This window comes from Drosophila mojavensis, unplaced genomic scaffold (genome assembly GCF_018153725.1).
Source record: "Drosophila mojavensis isolate 15081-1352.22 unplaced genomic scaffold, ASM1815372v1 contig_16, whole genome shotgun sequence".
Taxonomy (NCBI): domain Eukaryota; kingdom Metazoa; phylum Arthropoda; class Insecta; order Diptera; family Drosophilidae; genus Drosophila; species Drosophila mojavensis.
Window position 1 is genome coordinate 7780449 of NW_025318693.1, and position 23965 is coordinate 7804413.

General features: G+C 38.5%; 1 protein-coding gene across 2 annotated transcripts in view; it reads left to right on the plus strand.

Annotated features, from left to right (window-relative positions):
* The window catches only part of LOC6573089 (ETS-like protein pointed), a 58693-nt gene that overhangs the window by 20824 nt on the left and 13904 nt on the right, over positions 1-23965 (plus strand). Inside the window, exons 1-4 of one of the 2 annotated variants that reach the window (XM_015166744.3) lie at positions 11556-12423; positions 12525-12641; positions 12985-13188; positions 14539-14760. In XM_015166744.3, coding sequence (XP_015022230.1) covers positions 12213-12423; positions 12525-12641; positions 12985-13188; positions 14539-14760 — 754 coding nt within the window. In that variant the 5' untranslated portion in view covers positions 11556-12212. Of the gene's footprint in view, positions 1-11555; positions 12424-12524; positions 12642-12984; positions 13189-14538; positions 14761-23965 lie in introns of those variants that run through there. The other variant, XM_015166745.3, reaches the window with a different exon arrangement.

Genomic DNA, 23965 nt, shown 5'->3' on the forward strand with positions numbered 1-23965 from the left:
ATCTATAACTATATTTATAGGATTTCCAAGCAGTATTTATTTTAAGAGGAAAACCCTATAAATGTGATTTGCATTTGGTTCATAAAGCCATATCCGTTTTAGTTAGTCTTGGGTGATTGACCGCATTTCTTATTTCTAATTCTCGAAAATCTCAAACTCTCTTCCCACTGCATAAATTATGCCAAAGCTAAAAAACTTGTGAAAATATTAAAGCGCGCTTCCCGAATCGATTAAAAGCCAATTAACGCACAGAACTGGCTCTAGCGTTTGGCAACTGAGCTGAGAGTTCTATGCAAATGATATTGGCTAAAATAAATGGTTAATTAATAACTTTGATAGTTAACCGATTGGCAAGAAGAAAACAAAATCGAGGCCAAAAACTCGTTTGCCACGGAAGCATATCCTGTGCGCATTAACTGTTTTGCACATGCTTGGCCAACTTCCGCAGTTGAGGTGGGTGTGGGGTGTGGGGTGTGCTAGGGGGAGTGTAAAGAAAAGCAACAGCTTTTCCAGTTTAGTTGGCTATTTTTCTGCTTCTTTCTTTTTATTTTCTTCTCCTCGGCTGTTTTTTTTTTTTTTTTTTTTTTTTTTGCTTTGCTTATTTATGGCCGCTTCCTTTACGGTTGCGGATGCTGAAATAGGTTGACTTGGGCTGGTCACTTGTTGGCAAGTTTTCCAAAGCTGATTTGAATGCCAGATACAATCCTGAGCAACAGCTTTCGCATTTCATTTGACGCTGGCACTGGCTCAATATCTGGCTAAATGATCAGTGCTTGGAGTGCAGCTCGGGTAAAAAGAAAAAGTTGCATGCGTTTCGTGCAATGTCTATTTTCGCAGTGTGCTGTTGTGTATTTTTTCTCACATTGACCGGATGAGCAGCTGCTGGGGATCAGGTGAGGATGAATATAATAACATAAACCCCAATATCAACAACAACAGCAGCAGCAGCCGCAGCATCAGCAACAGCCGCAACGGCAGCAATCGAACTGACGAAACCAGTTTCATTGAGAAAACGTCCAAACGCTGGGGGCCTCCGAATGGTTGGGGCCGGCACTGACCAGAGATAGACAAAGAGAAAGAGCGAAAGAGACAGATTGAGAGAGTGAGAGAGAGAGAGGACCAATACATGAATTAATCACTTCGTTTGTTGTGGACCGATCGAGCAGGCGGGTGGTTGGCATTAACCCAGCATGTGCGGATGTGTGCGAGTTTCCAGATCAGCCGAGCTGTGTGAATGAATCGCCAGTGGGGTGTGTGTGTGTGAGTGGGGGCTCCCTCATGCCGTGCTATGCACATTTTATGAATGAAATGATCGACAGCTGAATTGCGAAATTGTTAAACAACAACAACAACAATAACAGCAGCAGCAACAACAACAACAACAACAAATCTGAGCAACAGGCCAAACAACTTGTATTGTTGCTACAACTGCGGCCGGTCCATTGATCCAACAGGTCGAAGATACATATTCCACTTCGACTTCAACGTCAACGTAGCGCCAGTGGAAACATAATTTCTCTTAATTATATTGCCGGCGATCTCGTAGAGTTAATGAGTGTTGATTAAAATTTTGTTGCTCATGCGATTTATGTAGACATCACCGACAGCATAAAACCATCTACAACAGAGACGATCTCAGCATGTATGTTGATATATGGATATTCTCTACTCCATCATTGGAGCTGCTTTTGTTTATATGGCATTTTTATTGGCTTAACTCTGATCGATGCTGATTCAATTAACTGACTGAAAGATTAGCCCAATTGGGTGATCAATCAATTTCGTTACACTTGTCGATTTCCGCATATTTCTGTTGTGATTTATTTAAGCATTGAAATTGTTTGAATTTATGATTTATTGCCATTTCGTATGAAATGAGTGGAGTGAATACAATGGAATGCTAGTGAAGCAATCGTATCGAGTACATTTTATATACATTTGTATAAATACTTAAGACAACTTGGATAATATTATGTCTAGAAAATTGAACTTTCGTAAAATTCAACTCAAAGTACGGAAAGGATCTAAATGAAGTCCTGGCAATCCCAAAGAAATACAAATACACAATTGTATTAAATTGAGACTGAATTTAAATATATTTAAAAACAGTTTTATTGACATAAGGAAGACTTGTCCTTCGTTAACTTACCATAATTTAAATATTATGACTTGAAATAATATAAAAGTAGTTCAACATTAAATACTAAATATGAATATGGAATAAAAGGGAGTTGAAATCTATCTAAAATTCATTTTTTTTTTTTTAATTAACACTAGCATAAATGTGATATAATATATAATACCTTGTTGGGTGGTTTTTATTGCATTTCACTCGTCTTATAAACTTGTCAAAAAATCTTTAAATAAAATATAAAAAATATCATAGCTAAAGCTAGTTATATTAATATTGTATGTGTCATATCAACTTCGAGCTGCTAATCAAACTTACTAAAAATTATTGCTGATTATAATGATTGGCGTGTAATGTGCCAAAGGCGGTGCATTTCCTCTTCCAGCACTTTTTATTGCATTAGACCCATTAACGCCTGCATGCTCGAGTGTCTGTGTGTGTATGTGTTTGAGTGTGTATACAATATGCAGTAGGTAATCATAATCTCGATGACTGCACTTCAAACAGTTGCCAATGTGTCTGTTTGATATCAGACACTCAGTTGCTTTCCGTTGGCCCGTTTCTTCGCACCTTCACCCTACGCGCTGCCGCCCACACTCCGAGCCATGCGAGCGGCCCAGACGCAGTGCAGCCACAACAAGTGCAATGGCAACAAACATGAAAGCGAATGCTTTGATCTATCGACTGCAATAACATCTCAGCCCCACTTCCCCTACCACCACCACACCACCACCATAACTGAAGCCGATCCAAACACCGAAACCATTGTGGAACTCAAAATAGTATGTTATAATTATTTAAGATTTTCATTGCGACAGAATCATATAGAGATGAGTTGGACAGGAAGAAGCTGCTGTTGTTATACAAAACATAGTACATATAACAAATCGTTTTCGAAAATCATAAAAATGCGTATTTGTTGGCTGTATTTTATTTTGTTTTCCGATTTTTTTTTTTGTTTTTTTTTGTTTCTTGTTTCTGTGCTTTTCATTTTGCGTTTTGTCGTTTGATGTTATTTTTCAACTGCTGGAAAATCGTTGGAAAATAAACAATGCGCTTTTCCCTCTCACTCTCTCTCTCTCTCTCTCTCTCTCTCTTTAGCCTGAATTTATTGTGCAGCAATTTTCTGGGCAAATCTATTGCCACATTTAGTTAAATACATGTACATATATATGTTCATATTAAGACTAAATATATTTGGCAATTTCTTAATAATGTGAGCTTTTGTTGTTTGTAAACATGACAAGTTCCGTCGAAGACTGCACGCGAATTCAATGAAACGCAAACGCCGCGCAATCTGTTTGTATTCTTTAATGTTGTTGTTGTTGTTATTAGTGTTGCTATTGTTGTTGAAACAAAATACCCATAAAGTTGTGCTGTACAAATATGAAAAACAATAATGCCTTGCCTATGGCATACACATATTAAAAATGAATTTATTTCGCTTTTAGCAAGAACCCAAAAGGAGAAAAGAATGAAATCGAAAAACGAAATCCAACTATTTGACGATTGATCTTAGTTCCGTTCGCATACCCCGCCCCCATTCACCTCGATCATTGCCAATGCATTCATGTGAGAGTTTTCGTTTGATCATCAATTTTATTACATAAAATGGTTTGGAGCTGATTGCTGTGCCATACCCTGTGTGGAGTCAGCTGATGGGGAGGTGTGTCCTGCTTTAATAGAGTTGATTTGAGCTACCTCTAAAATTAAGATGTTTTTCATAGAAGTTTGAATCATTTATCAGTGCGATTTGTTTTATGGATCTGTAAAATATCTTTTATATTTTCAATTTTACATACATAAATTAATAAGAAAATAAGTGAAACACTACTTCACTATTTAGCTCTAGCTATATTTTTTTTTTTAAGATTAAACTAGTCCATTTATTTGGCTCTTAAGTTCTTAGTTTCCACACGGCTGAGAATTCCTCATTTCGTGCCTTTTTACTATCTTTAAAAGTTCTATATAAAATTTCAAATTTAATTATATTTCTAACTCAACATTTTTACAGGGTATCTTCCTGCCCTGCATCTAGCCATGCTTCAACGCAATTGTTCTTTTTGTATTCCTGTGTTGTTTTTTTTTTTTCTCCATCTCTCTCATTGGGGATTTCCAGTGTTCATAAACACACGCTGCACACATACACACACAAAAACACATTCAATACCTCACTAGCTATCGATTGACTTTGGCCTGTCTATATAAATTGTATTTTGTGTTGATCGTTTGCTAAATAAACATTTTTTATAGGTAATGTTGTTGTTCTTGTTGTTGTTATTGGGCATGTTTTATTCCTGTGAATATTTAGTGAGCGTGGTTGTGTGTGTGCCATTTGTCTTTTAAGATATGGTTACCTACTTAGCTGGAAAAAGCGCTGTATTCAAAAATAACTTAATTGATATTAATATTTTGTAGAATTTGCTATGTAAAATTTCTGGGAAAATCAAGAAATTGCTTATAAAAGCATAAAATAAAACACAAACAGCAGAGCAGATTTAGATAATTGATAAATGGATTACATACAAATGACTCATCAATGTTATCTATAAGATTGGAATTGAAGAGCTTAAATATAATTTGAAGGCAGTAATTCAGCTGCAATATGAACTTAGTTTGCCTCGCCATAAATAATTATAATGCTTTTATTACCCTCAGTCAAATGCAATTAGACATGGTGTTTGTACCGCCTACCCTTAATTAAAGAGCTGACTGGCTGACTGACTGACGAGCTGATTAACTGACCAGCTATGCACAATTAAAGATGTCAACGCAATGCGCACGCGCACAGCTCTTTCGAAAGGGCTTCTTCTTTATTTTTTGTCAGATTTCCATAGGCTAATTGAATCAAATGAAAATTGAAAGACGACAATTAAAGCAGCAACAGCAGCAGCTGCCAGAGCAGAGGAATGTCGCTTGAAGATAGTTCCCCGCAAATTGGATTTAAATGCCTGGCCATTGTGAGTGCAGCCAAGTTCTAATGCTATGCGCAGACAGCGCGTTATTGGGACTTGTTTTGATGATAGCGCGGCATTAGTCACAGAAATGCAAGTAGTTCTTAGAAACAGAAACTGCTCTATCTCCGGTGTTATCGCGCTATATCTGAGCATAAATATATAAACAAATATATGGACTCGGGGGGGAAACCCTATGGCCAGGCTCGATAGCTACCCTCGATGGTGGCGGCCAGACATTGAGCGGCTTTGTTATCAGCTTTCGTCAACGGTCAAGCAATTACTCTCGGATTGCTACCTGGTCAGGTGACTAAGCAGTTGGCGGACGATTCGTTTTTACTGAAATTTTCGCACAGCCTTAGTGGGAGTAGCGCACTGAAGGCAGACAAAAAATGAAATGAATTAAAAGATTGAGGGGAGACAAGCACCAGAATAAGAGACAGAGGGAGAGAGAGACAGAGAGCGAGAAAAAGTGTGCAAAAGACCCAACTGAAGCAGCTTGAGAATTTAGCGCAAAATTAAGCCAAAGGCAAAAAGGAAACCAAAAATCTTCGTATTCCCACGACTCTTGGAGCCAGACGCCAAGCGACGAGTCCTTGATCGGGGCATTGAAATGTACTCAGGCAGCTTGGAGTAAGTGATAGTCGCTTCAGATTAAATTGTATGCATGCTGGCGGAGAGGTCGAGCATGCCGACCCAACAACAGCTATGCAGGGTATTCACCTCATCTACAATCCCATCAAGATGCTGGGATTGCTTCACTCCTTGGGGGGATTAGCAGGTAAAGGCTGAGCGTGCAGAAAGGACTCGACAAAAAGGACGAATATGTGTTTGTAATTCGAGTCGCTTCATTCTTCATTTTCGGTTGGTTTCTTCATCTTTTGCCAAAAAGCAAACAAACATTTCTTAGTACATATGTATGTAAGAAAGGATCGCCAATAAAAAGAAATTTCAAGTTCAAGTGCGTGGGAATTTCATGTTCTGCGAATTTCCATTGTCTCTGCGAGCTGATGGTCAAATGAGAGCTTAGATTTAGAGCGTAATTCGTGTATGTCTATACCAATTGATATTGCTTAAATGTTCAATTAACACACAACTCAGGTGCAGCATTTTTCCATGGCTTTTAACCCTCATCAAATTCGCAATTAATTTGATCATTTATTACGTTTGTTTTCTGTTCGCTTACACAAAAATATTCGAAACGTTCGATCGTTTTGCACCCTGTTTGGTGGAGCACGCACCGTGCAAGCCACTAGAATCTTCAGTGCAGCATGCAACATGTGAGAAGCACACACACGCACACACCGACTCACACACACTCACGTGTAGAGAGAGAGAGGCGGGCATACACAATTTAAGTGTTGAGTGTGTAATTTTATATTTCCGGTGTAGTAAGTTTCATACGACAACTCAGCTCTCTGCCAGGGCCACATCTTTGGCTGGATTTCTCTGTCTTTTGCTGCTGCTGCTTCTGCTGCTGCTTCTGCTGCTGCTGCTGTTGCTCCTCCTGCACTTGCTTTTGCTGTTTCAGCTGCTAAAGTGCAACAACAACTGCAACTGCAACTACAACAAGTATCTGTCCGTTGGTTGGCGCTGCTTGTCAGCCAAACGACGTCGTCTCACACAATTCCTGCAATTATTTTTATATCGAAATAAAAAGCAAAAAATAAAAAACAAAAAAAAGTGAGAAACAAAAGAAAAATGAAAAATATATAAAATTAAACACCCCACCGCACCATCAGACAGCCAGACAGCCTGTCATGCATACATATTTATTTATATATGTGTGTATAAACGCCTCTGTGTGTGCTTTGTCGTAATTTGGATGCACATTATTTGATTTATTTGCTTTCAATATAATTCTGAAGGCTCCCCGTTTTATCCAGAATTGATGTTGTTGTTGTATTTCTTGTCTGATAGGGCCACAAAACTTAACTGCATATAAGGTTTTCGTAGAAGCGAAGCGTCAAGGCAAAGTAAAAAATAAAACAGTCTATACTAAGCAAGTATTTGTGTTTTGATTTTAGCCATAGCCGAAACGTGAATAGTCTAGAAATTGTGGGAAATAACCATACAATAGTTTTAGTTAGTTAGTTAGTATACTAGTAATAGATATTTATTGATATTTTAAATTTGAAGTTCTTCAATAAAAATTTTATTATATTTTATTTTAAATATTATTTTGTTCAAATTATAACTTCAATTTTTATGTAATTATACTTATTTTGTGCACTCTTCAAATGTTTTCTATATACAAGTTAATTTTTATTTTTTACCCTTTTTTAGAGTAGTATTTTCTTAGTATTCTTGAATATAGAATTTTAAAATTCTATACTATAAAAGCTTAACAAACATTTTCATTTACAAATTCAACTTGCCATAATATTTAATGTAAGAGTATTCAATCTGTCGCTAATTATGTATGCCTTTGTGAACTTTTCCAAGAACTTGTCTCATTTTGCCTCACTTTCAATTCGTATTTACATAAACTTTTATTTATCGCTCCCTTATGGACGTAATTTATGTTTAAAGAGCTTAAAAGCACAATCCTTGAATGCCAGCGACTGGCCACACCTCCATTAATTGGCAGTTGTTGTGGTTCACTTCAATCGTCATGGAATCAAATTAGTTTAAAAATGTTGCAAAGTAGCCTTGTATAGCCCGAGGTGCCTTAAGCTGAAATCAAAGGACATTGATGGCACAGAGAACAGGACATTGAAGGCAGATGATGTGCTTGCTAAACTGATTTCAATTAGATGTGAGACAGATTCGTTGCAGTCGATAAGTGCAGCGTATCTTAGCTAAGATCATTTCACATTATATTATTATCCGAGAACTTTTACAATTTAATAAAATTGAGCACTTTGTCTTTACTTGTCTCTTTTGTGTGTGTGTGTGTGTGTGTCTGTTTGTGCAAACAGAAACCCCAACTTCGAGCCAACAGTTCCAGTTGACTCCAACGCCAGCTCCAACTCGATGTTGGTAATGAAATATCTAACGACCGGAAGTCAATAGCAAATACTTAATAATGTTGTTGATTTGCCTCGCTTTGTGGCTGGCTGGCTGTTCGTTCGCCTGTGGCTGCCATTTGGCTGTGGCATGGCTGCGTGTTGTCTGTTGCACGTTGCCCCACCTGTCGCTGGGCTGGGTCTGGGGCACATTTATAAGGATGTGCCCGCAAATGATTTAATTGATTCCAGTTGCTCCTACAACTAAATCAAAAGCAAGTTAAAATTCTGAGCAGTTAGCGAAAGAAATACTTTCCACTAAGGCCACTTAGGCCATTTGGCCTAAGAAGTTTATTTCACATATTGATACGATATCAACAAATATTGATTATAACTTCCGTTGTTAACTTTCAAATCTTCCGGTTATCGCGAATTCCTATTTGAATTTTGAGAATTTTTAAATCGCTCCAGCTGCTTCAAGTTGGGCTGAGAGATTTGCGCGCTGAAATTCTAAGAAATTGCCAATCACTATAAAGTGGACTTTAAATAAATTGCCAATGTTCCGTTATGTTAGATAACGATCACATTTGCCGTTTTTACAACCGGAAGTTAACTTGTTCACACGCGTGCCAAACACACACGCACACACGCACACATTCCAACTGAAAGTTCCCACAAGACAGACAGTCAGGCAGACATACAGATATCTTTCTCTTCCGCATTTTGATTAGACAGAAACTAATTTAGATGCATTTAACATTCAATGTTTCTATAGTATATTGAAGTTTTGTGTTTTTGGCCTACTTTCATTTGGTTGTTGCTCTTATCAGTATTGATAAGCACTAAAATAACCTGCACTAATAAATTTTTTGCAAGTACTCCATTTCCTTGGCGGCGCTCTTTCTTGGAATTTTGATAAGCGTCATAGGCGTAAAATGCGCATGTAGAAAAAATCGTATAGCGAAAACAAGAGAAATGAGAAGAGTAATAAGAAAATAAAGATAAGGAGTCAAATACTTAATGTGAATCATTGAGCACTGGGCGTAATTCAAGTTCATTCGCAAGCCTTGATTAGTTTGGATAAAGCTTGAGGATTATTTTTATGGACTACGTGATATTTTGAATGTAGACCCTATTAGTTATAGTGATGCCAGTAATTCTAGTAATTCTTTAGCTAAGATATGGCCAATCACCCATGACATTTCCATGCAGCTTAAAGATGATTAGGAGCTATTAATCGAGAAAGTCACAAGCTCACCAATACACACATGTATGTACATACACACACATAATGATATAATTGTATCAAAAGTCTGCCAAAGTTGGAAGCTAACCCACTTGAATGAAAATTCTGATTGGAGCTTCGCATCTTGACTTCTTCATCGTCGTGCTGCTTATAATGATTTGATTGACCTAGTTCGGAGCGTGAAGAGCGAACAATGAACACCTCATAAGTACAGATATGTCTGATGATTGCCAACCGCATCTCAGCTAGCATGCAAGCCATTGGCCATTGGCCAGGAATGTAGCCGTAGCCTGGCATAGGCCGCAACACCCAAGCCGTCTGATCGTTGTGGTGTGTGTGGCCCCGACCATGGAACTCCATCAAGGCATTGTATGATGGGCCAGTCAGCAGGTAATTCATAATGAATTTCAGACACGCACAGACGTTTTGTAATTTAAAGTTGTAACTACTGCGTTTTAAAGAGTTTTCCCTTTTGGCCAACTAGTCGCAAGACATGCCACATACAACATACATAAACATTTGCAATGTCAAATATGTGTAGCTACCTGTGTAAGTTAAGCTAAGCCATTTCTTGAACACGCAGATGCGCCCACCCCGAAGGCTCATTCTCACATAATGCACATTTTTGTACATTTGTATTCATATATGTATATTTCTATGTATCTGTGTGTGTGTGTTATTTGAGTGCTGCGGTGGGGTTTCCCCCTGCGTTTGTCGCCAATTATATGCGGTTTTGTGATAATGACCAAATGATCTCAGCGCCGCTGCCCGCTGCCCGCTGCCAGCCACGTCGCCGCACGTAATTTCAATTCATTCATAGACTCGAAACACGACGCCGCATCGGGCGTTTGTTTCATTCATAAATTTACCTGGTCGCGTTGTCATAATAGCTCTATCTTATGGCTGTTGTTTTCCTACTCTTTCTCCTTCTCCTTCCTTTCTATATACTCGCCTGTATAGTATATATCGTACTTATAATTTGTGCGAGTCGCTGCCGTTGGCAACGCCGTCGCCGTCGCCGTCTTCGTCTCTGCCTACGTCTCAACGTCTGCGTTTCGGTTCTCCTAGCCGTTTTGCTTTATCACATTCACATGCATTATTTACCACGGGCCTGTGTTCGATAGCGATACGAATGGAAGGCAAAGCAAACGGAAGCAGCGGAAGCGGCGACGCCGACGTCGATCATTGTTGTTTCTTCTGCTGCTGCCGCTGTCGCTGTCGCTGCTGTCATTGCTGTTGTTGCTGTTGTTGTTCTTGTATATATTTTTGACGTTAAGAAAACGAGCCGAGGCGTCGCTTCTTCTTCTCTTCTACAACTTCTTGTTGTTGTCTCATTGTCTGTGGCTGGAGTTTTTTTCGAACGAGAATGCGCGTGCAAGGCAACATAAGAAATTCATTCATAAATGCGATGCCGTTGCTGTTGTTGCCTTTGCTCTCTGCCTGCAATGTGTGTAAGGAAACTTGAGAAGGCTTGCCATATGTGAGGTGCACACGTACACACAAGCATGCATGTATGTACATCGTACATATGCACTCGTAAGTATGCATGTGTGTGTAGGAATATTGAGCAGCTACTTCGGTCACCTGATCTCGTTTGTTCACTTTGCCAAAGTGCTTTTCGGCAGTAAAAGATATGCAGAGAGAGATAAACGAAGAGAAAGAGTGAGAGAGAGTGAGGCCAGCTAGCAGTAGGCAGAGCTTTTGAACTTTGCACACACTTGCGGGTTGACTTTTGTGCACCTGTTACACCCTGTACGCAGTGTCACCTGTTGCCTGCCTTTGCCGTTCGCCTGTTTTTGTTTGTTGTTTGCTTTGGCTTTCATTCCAAGCGATTTTTTTTTCTCATTGCTAAACAAACAGCTTGTTGTTGTGTTGTTTTACTAGGTGTAGCTGTTGCTCTGCTGTTGTTGTTGTCGGCACGATGTGATGGCCGTTTCCGTTCCGCACACACACACACACGAGCACACACATACGAGCATACGCACGCATATAGCTAAACATGCCCTCTCCCAGTTCTTACGCTCGCACGTAGCACTGCTTAAACAGTTTCGTTTGTGAATGAATTCCACTCGTTTCGCCTCGCTCTCAGATTTACGACGCTAGCTCTGGCATTTCAATTCCACTTGTTGCGCACTCCGCTCTCACTCTCGCGCTCTGCGCTTCTGTCTGTGTCTCTCTGGCTCGTTTCTTCTCGTTGTTTAGGATACCCAACGGACGACCCGATCGTTTCGTTTCAGTTTGGCTTCACAAATCCAGCAATCCAATAGATACACAGAGAACCAGAGACCAGTTACAAAATTTATTTCAGTTTCGTTTTTTTGTTGTGCATTGTGCAACGTACATTTTTACTTAAATAAATTTAAATAAATCTTATCGCTCTGCGCGCGCGTCTACTATGTACGCTATGTGTGTATATGTGCTCAATTGTGTGCGATTGCATCTGTTTGTGTGCGTGCATGTGTGTGCGATCTCTATGTAAAAGACAAATAAAGCAACGCAACTGATAAAGCCAACACTCGTTGCCAAGGCAATAATCAAATCTCATAAGTTAATAGTAGTGCTGTGATGACTAATTAGTGTTTAATGCCAGCCAATCAATTGTGTTAAATGTGCATTGCAAACAAGAAGAGTAACCAACCACCAGATACATTTGTATCTACAAGATCCAACGAGGCGAAAGGGTCGCGACTTTCACTGACATTTCGGGTCAAATTTGTTGATGCTGCTTTGATTTGTACGCCAATAAATTGAATGCAATTGAATTGAGCGATCGCTGGCTGCCCACCCTTTGTGTTTGTGTGTGAGTGTGCGATACGAGTCATCGTTAATTGGTTTGACTTCTGACACCCAAGAGAGCACAGCGATACTTAACCCATAAACAAGATACTTACATATTCATTTAAGCAGTTCTGAACTGTTGTGACTGCTAAATTATGACAAACGAATGGATCGATTGGAATGATTGTCGTATGTTGCCGCCGCTGCGATCGGCGAACTATAACAGCAACAGCAACAACAACAATAACAACTACAACAACAATCACCAAACGATTCTCAGCAATAGTTATCAAAGTTTAACAAGCAAATTTCACCTGAAAGCCCACAAGCTGCAACAGCTGCACACGAGCAATGGCAAACTGCGAGGTAATTGATTAGATATAATTAGGATAACTATATAGTAGAGCCTTTGAATATATATTGTAGAATATAATTACTAATCTGTATTTCCTTCAATTGATTTGCAGATGTGCCCACAGCATTGCCGCCCCTCACGCCTGGCACGAATCGCAAGGTGAACGAGGTGCTGAAAGCCTCGTTTGCCTCCTGGGAGAAGGAGGTGCAGAACTGTAATATAACCAAAGGTAAGCAGCAGCTCAGTCAGCAGTTAAACTAACGAATTCATTCATTCCCATGCACTTGTGTAAACTTCAATTGGTTGCATTGGCAACGCCAATGAAATAATAATTTACAAACAGTCCCATTCAAAGACGTGATCATAAATGAATATTAATCGTTTCCCACAGCAATAGACTTAGAAATGAAATTTGGTTTACAGCGCTCCCACGCACAACAACAGCAACAACATCAATAATAATAACAATAAAAATACGAATAACAATTAATTAGACAAGCAATGAATGCGGCATTAGAAAATGTTTATTAATCGAATTACGTATTTTCATGTTGTTAATTTATTCATTTCAGATCCCCGCGAATGGACGGAGGAGCATGTCATCTACTGGCTCAACTGGGCCAAAAACGAATTCTCGCTGCTTTCCATGGACCTGGGCCCGTTCTGCAAAATGACCGGCCGTGAGATGGTCGAGCTGGGCAAAGAGAAATTCCTGGCTATAACGCCGGCGTTCACGGGCGACATTCTGTGGGAGCATTTGGATATACTACAAAAAGGTGAGCACGTGACAGGCATCCAACATCAAGTGCTGGCGCCAGTCACACATTAAGTCAATCACTCAGGCATCAGTCAGCTAGAAACTACTAAATATTGCCCTCTCCGAATACAATATTCATTCAATAATTGGCTGTTTCGAATATACATATGTATATGAAAACTATTATAATTTAATTGGGTTTGCAAGAGATTTGAAAGATATGTAGAATTATTCAATATTGAATTATAAATAGATTAGTTGAATATTAATTTTTAACGGGCATTTCAGAGAATTTATGGCACATAAAAAACTGAGACAAGATTTTAGTATCAATTAAAATAATGAAAAGGCCTCGCTTATTAGCTTTCTTATTGAAGCCAACATGATTAGAGTATCAATAATTAAGCTTCTGACCAAACAAATTAATAGTTATTATAATTTTATATAGTTTTGCTTTTAAAATATGTTAGAAGACTTGACATTTAATTATGAATTTATAGAAATTTTTGGAGCTAATTAAAATAATTTGTTGTCGCTCGAGTTTGTCATTTGACGTCGAATAACAAAGTAGACGTCTTGATTATTTTCTTAGAGACTCAAATCCTCAAGTCCTTAGCTTACACTAACAAGTCTATCAATTTGCTAGAGCTTACGCTATATTTTAAATAACTTTGCATATATAAAATCAGCATATATAATAAAACCAACATACATACATATATACAGCCAATTTTTTTTCTGGTTTTTAGCAAATACATTTAATATTTGCTCAATCCATATAAAAGAGCTAAATTAGGATTTTATATATTTGAACTTATTTTTATTAATAAAAAAAAATACTTTACCTTGTTTGATTTGCTCTTTTTCAATTCTTCTTATTTACACACCCTATTTATAAGAGTTAAATTTGTTCAAATATTTTAAAATATGTTGTACGCTTTTATTAAATCACAAAACCTCGCAGGTCCTTTTTATCGTCCTTTTTTGTGCACGCTTTAACAAACTAGGTTTACCTGGCCATAAAGCTACAGGCCAAATTGGCAGCTGACTGGGCGGAAGTCGTGGGGCAAACGCTAACGAAATCAGGGACTAAATTGATTTGGGGCGGAATGCTGGCTACTAACTTAGTTGTGAAAGGGGTTTGGCAAACCTTGTTGCCAGTTACCTGTTACCTGTTGCTTTTTGCCCGTTGCTTCCTGTCCGGTGGTGCTCGGTCCGTTACGAATTTGATTTGGCCGAGCTTAACAATTTTTTTGCTCTCATAAACATATTGAATTTAAAAACCTAAATAAAAAAGCTTTTAGTTTAGGTCGAGCCCCTAATAAGGTAATGAAAATATTGTTGAACTAATTGAATTTCCTTTCCACAGATTGTGAAAAACCAAATGAGGATATTGTGCATGGCAATTCCTTTGAATCGTCTGCCAGTAGCTCGGTCTGCGGATCCAATTACCAGGCAGCGACGCCGACCACAACGCCCGTCTCTAACAACACCATTGCAAGTCGCCTGTCCATGGATTATGCGACAACGGCGGCGAGCAGTGATAAGAGCAACAGCTACCACACACCGACACCTGCCATGCCACACAACGGTAAGTAAACCATTAGCCATAGGATACACAAGCCCATGCGATACGCAAACAGATTGTATCTGTAAGATACAAATTGAATATCGAACCATAAATATATAGAACAGATTTGTTGCCACAATTAGTGTCAAATCCATGACATGTGATGATCATTAAGCCATCCAAGTTGTTTATGGCACATCCTCCCATGAAATACAAGTATGTAGATATCTTCTAGATAGATTGGCATATGTTTAGTGCATCCGGCGGAATGTTATTTCGGCAATAATTTGCTGGAGCTGCCTACGACTACGACTATGATTTGTATTTGAATTTGAATTTGGATACCGATTACGATCGATGATTACGCTTATGTATGGCAGCAATGGGCATATCCAGATCTTTATTAATCGCTAATGCGCTCTGCAATCCATTGAGTGCGGAGTGCGAGCTGCTTTTATTTGTTGTATTTTTGGATTGGCTTTTAATTTATTTATGTGAAATTGAAATTGAAACGGAAATTAAATTTTAAAACAAATAGCTAAATGTTGTCGGTGGCGGTGTTGGTGCGACCGGCGCCAGCGTAGGCTGCCGGAGACCACGTCGACAGCATATCTAAATATCCATTTAATTTTGTTTACATATATGGCGGCAGGCGGCAGGCGGAGCATGCGGCGACCCCGCGGCACACAGCTTGAGATACATTTATTAAATGCGCTGCCTGCCGTACAAATTGGAGCGACAGCGTCGCATCATTAATGCATTGTATCTTTCGCATTGTATCTGTATCTGCATCTGTATCGGTGTATCAGCATCTTTAGCTTCATTTGCATCGGGATCGGCAGCGGCATCGACAGCGGCATCTGCTGAGCCAGTGTTAACATGATGTAGCATGCGCCATCGCCACAGATATTCATTTTTTTTTTTTGAAAACCCTCTGCCCACTGCCTAGCTGGAGCTGCAGTTACTGTTAGCCGACTGGCTGCTGCTGTTGACATTATAATAAATTAATTGAATTTATGGTCTTTGACACATTATGACCATAAATGTTATATATATTTATACACATATTTCCATATGCGTAGCCATAAGCGTGCGCAGCTAATGAAATAGTCAACCAATTTGACAAAAGACTTATTTTAATAAGTGCCTTTAAACAACTTGGACGACTTTAGCATACGCTTCTCAAAGTCAAGTTGAAGATATAGCAAACATAGTTATAGTATATATAGAAAAATGTCTATAAAGGAACCTATATTAATGTTAAATCAGATCATGTATATAATATTATTTCTTATATATAAATACTGGACCAATGATACTTAAGGTCAGGGCTAAGAAAACAATATATGCTATATATACACTTTCAATGGTTATAAGGTAACTTCGAGCATTATCAATTGTCGATCTTCAAGTTGCATTATACAGATTTGTGTCTGCAACTTACTCAATTAGTTAAGCAACTCTTCTGATCGTTAAATTTAGACTAATTGTAGCGCTTCTAGCCAGTCCAAGTTAAGTTCTATATTAATGCCTGTTCGTAAATCGTGGATAGTGCTCGGTCTTAAATGGTTTCTGTTAGTCGCGAACGTCTTCAATTTGATTCAATAATTTTGTATATGGACGTCGAGCCGCATGTGACTGTGTTTTATTTAATTTTTTCATTTTTTTTTTTGTCGACTCTCATCTTGCGGATCGTTTGCCCGCATACAAATTATGCGAGTCGGCTTTTCATCGTGCGGTGTTTGGGTCTGGAGAACCCTCCTGCTGGTTTTGTAGGTTGTTTGCTTAATTCGTTTCGATTGTCTTTTTGTCAGTCATTAATTTGCTGCATTTACATATTATTGATGTTCAAGCTGGCCCGCACACCGCACACCGCACTCCGCCGCCGTCGCCCCATCGCCCCATCTCTAGTTTGACCATTTGCATACATGAATTTATGTACACGTCTCCGTGAAACTCCAACTTAAGATTGTGTGAAAATTGTTTGGGAATTGAAGGGATATGTTAACTGAAGTGCCATTGCCCCGTTGACACTTGGACTTTGACTTGCGTCCTTGAGTGCATTGGCAATTAATGTTAATGAAGTCTTGATATTTATATCAACCAGGTGTTCGTCTGGCTGGCGGATCTCGGCTTGACATTCGCAAACGGCAATTAAAAGCGTCTCTCCACGAAAATCGTATATCGCCATCAAAACTAAAACAAATTATGATTAATTGTACCCATTAAAATTGAGTTTATGCCTTGCCAAGGGTTTTCCAAATTTAACAGTCGAAGAACCAAGAAACAGTGTCATGAACGCTCAGCTACTAACTTGAATTTATTTTTATGGTCGTTTCTTTTACTTTTCTTCTTCTTCTTCCTCTTCTTCTTCTTATACACTGTGTATTCTTTTGTGAAGTTTGTTTTAATTTGAGCTGCCGCTGCCCGCACCTACAGCTCTTGACTGGCATCCAGCAAAGTCAAGCAACACCTACAACCGAAACCCAGCGAAGCGCAAAAAAAGTTGAAAACGCTTCGAATTTCGTCATCGGGCAGCAATTTCTGAACACATGCACAGAGCCGATATACTATAAACTATATATATCACTCTCAATAAATATATAATATATATGTGTATGTATTTATATAATTCATGCTGAATGATTTACAATTACCGGCTACATTCTGGAACGCATTAGATTGAGGTGCTATGTGGCATACGACGACGTCAGAGCTCTTGCCTCAATACAGATCACTTTCGATGCAGCAACTCCCTTCTATGATGATTTTCTTTAGATTTTCTCGAATCAATTTTGTACAGCTAACGCTTAGTCATCAGTGTGTACAAAACGCCCAGATACAATAACTCACATATGATTATAGTTGCGCGTGTATTGGTGGCTGTATGGACAGCCAGGGTCTTTCAGTGTTTTGCTTGAGAGCGCATCTGGGCTAGTGTATCTTAGATATTTGCACGCAAAATTGTTTCGTCTTTTTTATTAGCGCTGCCTTCGCTTATTGTTCTCTCAGCGGATTGCAAAGATTTGGTCAGAATCATATGTTAGCTTGGCTTAATTGGAAGCCCTTACAGCTGAGCGAGGAAAGGCCAGCCACCTTTCGACACCCAAGCGACGCCATGCTTGCTTTCGTCTATTGTTAAACGAATGTTTTGCGAAAAATTTGTTCTATTTTCACTGCAGATTGTTATTGGTGGCATAGTTTATAGATATATATATATATATATATATATATACATATGTATAGCTATACATATATTTCTACACAATAAAATGCCTGATGCGTGAAATGTTTGTCCAAGCTTGAAGAGTTGCCATTGTTGCCGTTGTGTGTGGCTGTTGATTCATGTTCATCATCATCAGCAACAGCAGCAGCAAAAGCAACATCATGCCGATGTCGGCATATAACCTCAGCCCAGCCAGCCAACCGATCAGACAGACCCGAGAGTCAGTCAGGCAGTTTGTCAGTTAGCCTGGTGAGTGCTCCATTCGCTTTTCAGATCGCCTGGCCAAGCGAGCAGTGTCTTTGCTCGTGCCGCGCGTAGGTTGTTGCCACACGAAATGACACATTTAATGCATATTTGACTTGTAGATACATTCGAGTGCCCATTCAGACGTCCCATCTCCACCTTCAACTACTCCATGCCACGGGGTCAGAGTCAGAACTAACGCCTCTGATCGCCATATTGCGTGTCACACACACACACAGACACACACACGCATATACAACACATATTTATATCTTGCTGTGAACTCTGGCGACGATCGCGAATATAAGTACAAGCACTCGCGTGAGTGTATTTGTGACAGTTGTGGAGTCTTGAGTGTGTGCCAAGCGTTTTAGTTTAGTTACAGTTTGTTGATTTTGAAAGCGACAATGGAATTCTTTGCATGTGACAGATTACACGAGTACTTGTTTACACATGTCTACAAGCATATGTGTGCGTGTGTCTGCGTCGGTGTGTGTACGAGTGTGGGCTTATAAAAAGTTAAGGTCAATTTACTTTGCATTTGCTTGCCAGAAACGGTGTGAAAAGCTGAACTGAAAGATGTAATTACAAACAACTCATTAAATTGAAAGAGTATCAAGAGCTTCATCTAGACCTGAATAGTCAAAGAAGATTGAATTTAACTTAGCAACCATTGTGAATCGCGGAGAAAGGTGCACATATACTATATGCTATTTATTGTTTACCACAATATGCTTTCATATAAAGTACTATGGGTGTGTATAGAAGGGGCATTGCAATGTGTCAAAAATGAAATATTTGTTGGTCATATATAGTTGCAAACAAAGTCTATGATTGATGTAAGTAAACGAGGATCATATATACATTCCTCTGGGTTGAGAATCGGCGAGAAAAGCACATAGATTACTTATCTGTTGATTATTGAAACAGACTTGTAAACATGTGATCTATTTAAATGATTGATAGTCACGCCCTAGATAAATGTTGTGCTAATACCGACAATCGCAAAGAAGGGCATATACATACATTTAGATTTCATGATTACCTGTTGATTAGCATACAATGTAAGGCACATAAAATAAATAAAATGAACCTTTAGAGCCATCCGCCTATATTAATTACTCTAAATTCAGCCATTAACGCAAGACAATTTTCACCTCCCACAAATTATGTGGCAACGAAGCAGAACATGGCGACGGTCAGAAGACGAGATGGGACAGAGACAGATAGATGGATAGAAAGACGGCCGGCTAATATACGAACCACGCACCATGGCCAAGACGGAGCACATAGGGCCCTTCAGTCATAACAACTACGACTCAACAGAATTATGTTGATTGCAAATTTGTTAAGGTCATAAAATTAAATTTCGTTTTTAATTTTAACGCCATTGTTTCTGCAGCGAGGCAAAGCAAAGCTAAGTAGAGAAAAAAAAATTAAAATGGGAATTAGCTACTGGGGCATCCACTAGATGTTAGCATCGGACATCAGGCATATTATTATAGCATTTAGCGGAATTTAATGCGCCCACTTCAGGCCGTGGCAGAGGCTACACTTAGAATAGCATATTAATCATACTCTCGCAGCAACAATGGTTAGGGCCAGGCTGGAAGGCCTTCAAGCCAGAAATCACATTGCTGCTAATTAACATAGTCGCAACAGAGTTGAAGTGGAAGATTTGTACTGTGCGCCTGCGCGCTTCGTTGGTCAACTATTGGTGGTGCTGGTGGTGGTGGTGGTGATGGTGCTGCTGGTGGTGGCAGAGCGCGCCAAGCTGTGAAAAGTCAAGTGAACGGTTTCGGCTTAATGGTATTATTCAGTTTTTTTTTTTTTGTTTTTTTTCTTTTGCATGGTTCAAAAGCCGCACAACCTAGAATTTTGCTCTGCTCTCGCGTATTGGGGGAGTTGCAGCTATGCGGTTTCCCTTTTCTAGCCTTTTTTTCTCTCTTTTGTGGTTGGTGCGATCGGCAGTTAGTTAGCTACTGCCACATTGTAGTGTTCGCAGTGGATTTCGTTTAATTTATTATCATATATTCAGCTGAATCTGACGCGCGCCAAAGGCAACACCAAGCGCTGGCATTGGATCTAATATGTTCTTAGTGTGTGTGTGTGTGTGTTTGCTGCACCCCTCGACCCGGCCGGTTTTACGTATTCATAGCTAAAAATTCAAATGGGTTTCGAGGCAACGCGCTCGACTATGCTGGCAATATTCGTCTACCCAGTAGATTTTTCTATATACGTATATACCTTGGCTTTATATACCCATTGTTGATGTCGACGCCGGTGACGATGACGGCGTCTCCTCGATGTTGGGACTCAAGCTGCCTTTTTTTCAGTTTTCAGTTGTTTTTTTGTGCTCGTTTTATTTCGTTACGTACGTAGATGTAAATTTACGCCATAGAAAAGCGTTACGGTCGAGTTAATTTAAAACAAAGAACATTCAAAAGAACAACATCAACGGCAACTGTGAGTTGGACTTTTTGTTGCTAGTTGTTGTTGTTTTTGACTCGGAGAAAAAAATAAAACATTAAATTGTATAATGCGAAAGCCGCTAATAGCATCAACAACAACAACAACAACAGCAACATCGACCAGAGCCAAAGGCAATGAACGAAACGCAGCGACGAAAGATACGAATTGCCTTGCATAGCAGTATACATACATATGTACGAATACATTAATAGTTGCATTCATATGTAACACTAGCTGCGAATGAATAAGCTGTTAAAATCTATTCACAGTTGTGCTATGAACTACCCTGAACTTTGATTGCAATTTGTGATAAACTATATATATCGCCATACAAACTACTAACGCTCTATAAAACTAAAGAAAAAATTGAGTTAAAAATGCTTTAATCAAATAAGTATATTTAGAAGACGAAAAAAATATATATAAATATGTAATTAAAGTAATTTATATAAAACAAAAACAAAATTGGAATACGGGTTAATAAAATTAAATAAATATATAAATATTTATTTTATATTTTATATAAATATAAATATTAATTAATTAATATTAATTTGAATTTATGTAAATTTTTACCAAAATATTTCTATATTTCCATAACTATACTTTAATGAAAAAATTATTTATTAAATTTCCTATATAAAAATGTGATACTTTAAAGTATTTTTGCTTTACAGTTCAGTCTTGCTAAGAAAAAAAAATATATATATATATTACAATAATAACACAAAATTTTAAAGTCAAAATTTAGCACGGTTCAGTTGATTTTTCTTTAAATAAATTTCTCCGTTTTGCAGCTTGCAGTAATAAATAAATTCCGATTCCGGGTTTGAAGAACGTGTTTCCCGCTGTGCTTAAAATTTATATTATATACGAATAAATTTCATTTTGAATAATAGATCTATTTTTTTTTATATAAATATCTCGTCATTTCTAACGAAAACTCTTTTAGGCACTGAACCAGAGCGAAGCACAGTTTCTGTTGCAATGCGAATCATTGAAACGTATCCACAATAAGTTTGAAAAAGTTCAATTCAATAAATAGCATTTATTCACTCAACGCTTTAATCATTGTAATTATATAAATTAATTACGCAAATCACTTTTAATGGTAAGAAACATTAATTGTTTGACTGCATTTAAAGTGCACTTCGCATTCAATTAAAAACATGAACTAAAATTAATTTTCATAGTTTTTATTGGATGGCCTAAACAAAAACTTGCCACATGCGCAAATTAACCCATTTAGATTATGCATAGCTAATTGCAAAGATCTATTCGCTGTTGGCATTGCAAAAAGCGTTTGGTAAAACCTATCAAAGTCTTGCATGGGGGCAGCTTGGCAATTAATTTGCAATCAACTTTCAACATTTGATTTGCCAAGCAACGGCCAAAGAGCGACAAGCAAAGCACTTTATGCATCATTAAGAATTAGGCAAACAAAAACGACAAAATGGAGAAATATTGAGATACACACACACACAGAGAGCGAGAGAGTGAGATAGCGAGATAGACAAGCACATGCTCAGATATCTAAATGTATCTGTAACTTTTTTGCTGTTCAGTTGGCCAACATACGCCAATTTATAATTATTAACTCCGGCAAACGAATCAAAAATAAATAAAATCGAATTATGTTCGTGAGTGTGTTTAGTGGGGGAAATCGTCTTTGGGGCACCGATTGAGATTGAGAGACTAAGACGTCGACTGAGAGCTGTAACTGGAACTGGAGCTGCGGCTGGGGCTGGGGCTGGTGCTGGGACTGGAGTTGAGGCCCCCTAAAAGAACTACGCGAACATCCGCTCGATGAATGGGGCACCCAAAGCCGGTTCGTTGCACGATTGAATGAATTAATGGAAATGAATGAACTGTAACTTGTTTTAGATTTGCGCTTAACTAAACAACGGACAACGGGCCATCTGAGCAGACTTCAACTCCGAATTCAACTTCACTCTACGGCCGCCTCTATATACGTCTACATATGTACATATATCGTATATACTTATATCTCACTATTAGTTCGATGGTGTGTGTCTTTTTTGTGCAAGAGCTTCGTGTAATTTGGTTTACCTCTTTTTTTAATTTCTGCTTTATTTGTATCTTTTGCTGTTGCCACAAAAGAGTTCACATGAGAAAGAGAGACGGCAATGGCGACAAAATGTTGACCGGATGTGAGGCTGCGCTTTTTTCTGCCATTGCTCCTGTATGTGTGTGTGTGTTTCATTAATTATATTATTAATGCGAATTTCAAGTCTGAAGCACACAAATTAATAAATATGTTGAAAACAGCTTCAATTATAGCAAATTAAGTGCTTAAAGGCAAAAACTAGGTTTTGCTATTTGAGCAATACGAAAATCATTTTGTAAGCGCCTTCGTTTGCCTTTGTCTATGACATTTATTGTTTCTTCTATATAGTGATTCTTGAGCGTGTTTCAGGCTACTCATTCAGCAACGGCTTTGGCTAACCTGACTCTGCCAGCCACAATTTCCGGGCCAACTCCCCCAAATATCGACGTCCGGATTGTTGGGCCGCCCAACGTCTGAGAGCTGGCGCCCATCATTCAGTCAGCGTCTTTGCAATTTCCTCGCATATTTCCGCTGTTACAGTTTTCAACAGGCTTTTTGGCTTTTCCCCATTTTCAATGCATTTGTTGTTGTTGTTGTTTATTTGCAATTTTCATTAACGCAATTTCGTGGCCGCCATCTAATTGAATTGTGTGAATTTTTCATTTTTCGCCGTTTTCCAGAGAATCGCATTATTCGCTAGACTTGAATGGAAAATGCTTTGATTCAATAGTTTATTTGTACAATAAATGCAGTATAAACTGAATTTCTTTCCGATGCGCTTATAGGTTTGAAAAAGATTCGTATCTGTAAGATAGTTTGTATATTTCTTATAAATAAAGCTTGGCTGCTTTATATAGTAAAGTGATTGAATATCTTAAAGATATATTTGGATATTGTGCGATTGCTACTTAAAGATGTATTTGATCTATGAGATATAATCATATCTCAAGGATACATTCGAAACTTAAAGATTATTTTGTGCCTTGAGGAAGTTGTTTTGCGTTGTAATTATTCGACTGGAAGCCACAAATAAGTGTATCTTAAAGATACTTTTCTTTAAGATAAAGATAGTTTTATATCTAAAATATCTCACGAATGTTGCATAGTTCCTACTTGCACAGCTTTAAAGTGGAAATGGATAAAGTTTGTAAATACAGGTCGTCGGGTGACCTTGGTGCAGTGAACAGTAAACTACCCCCTGGCTAATTGTGCATAGT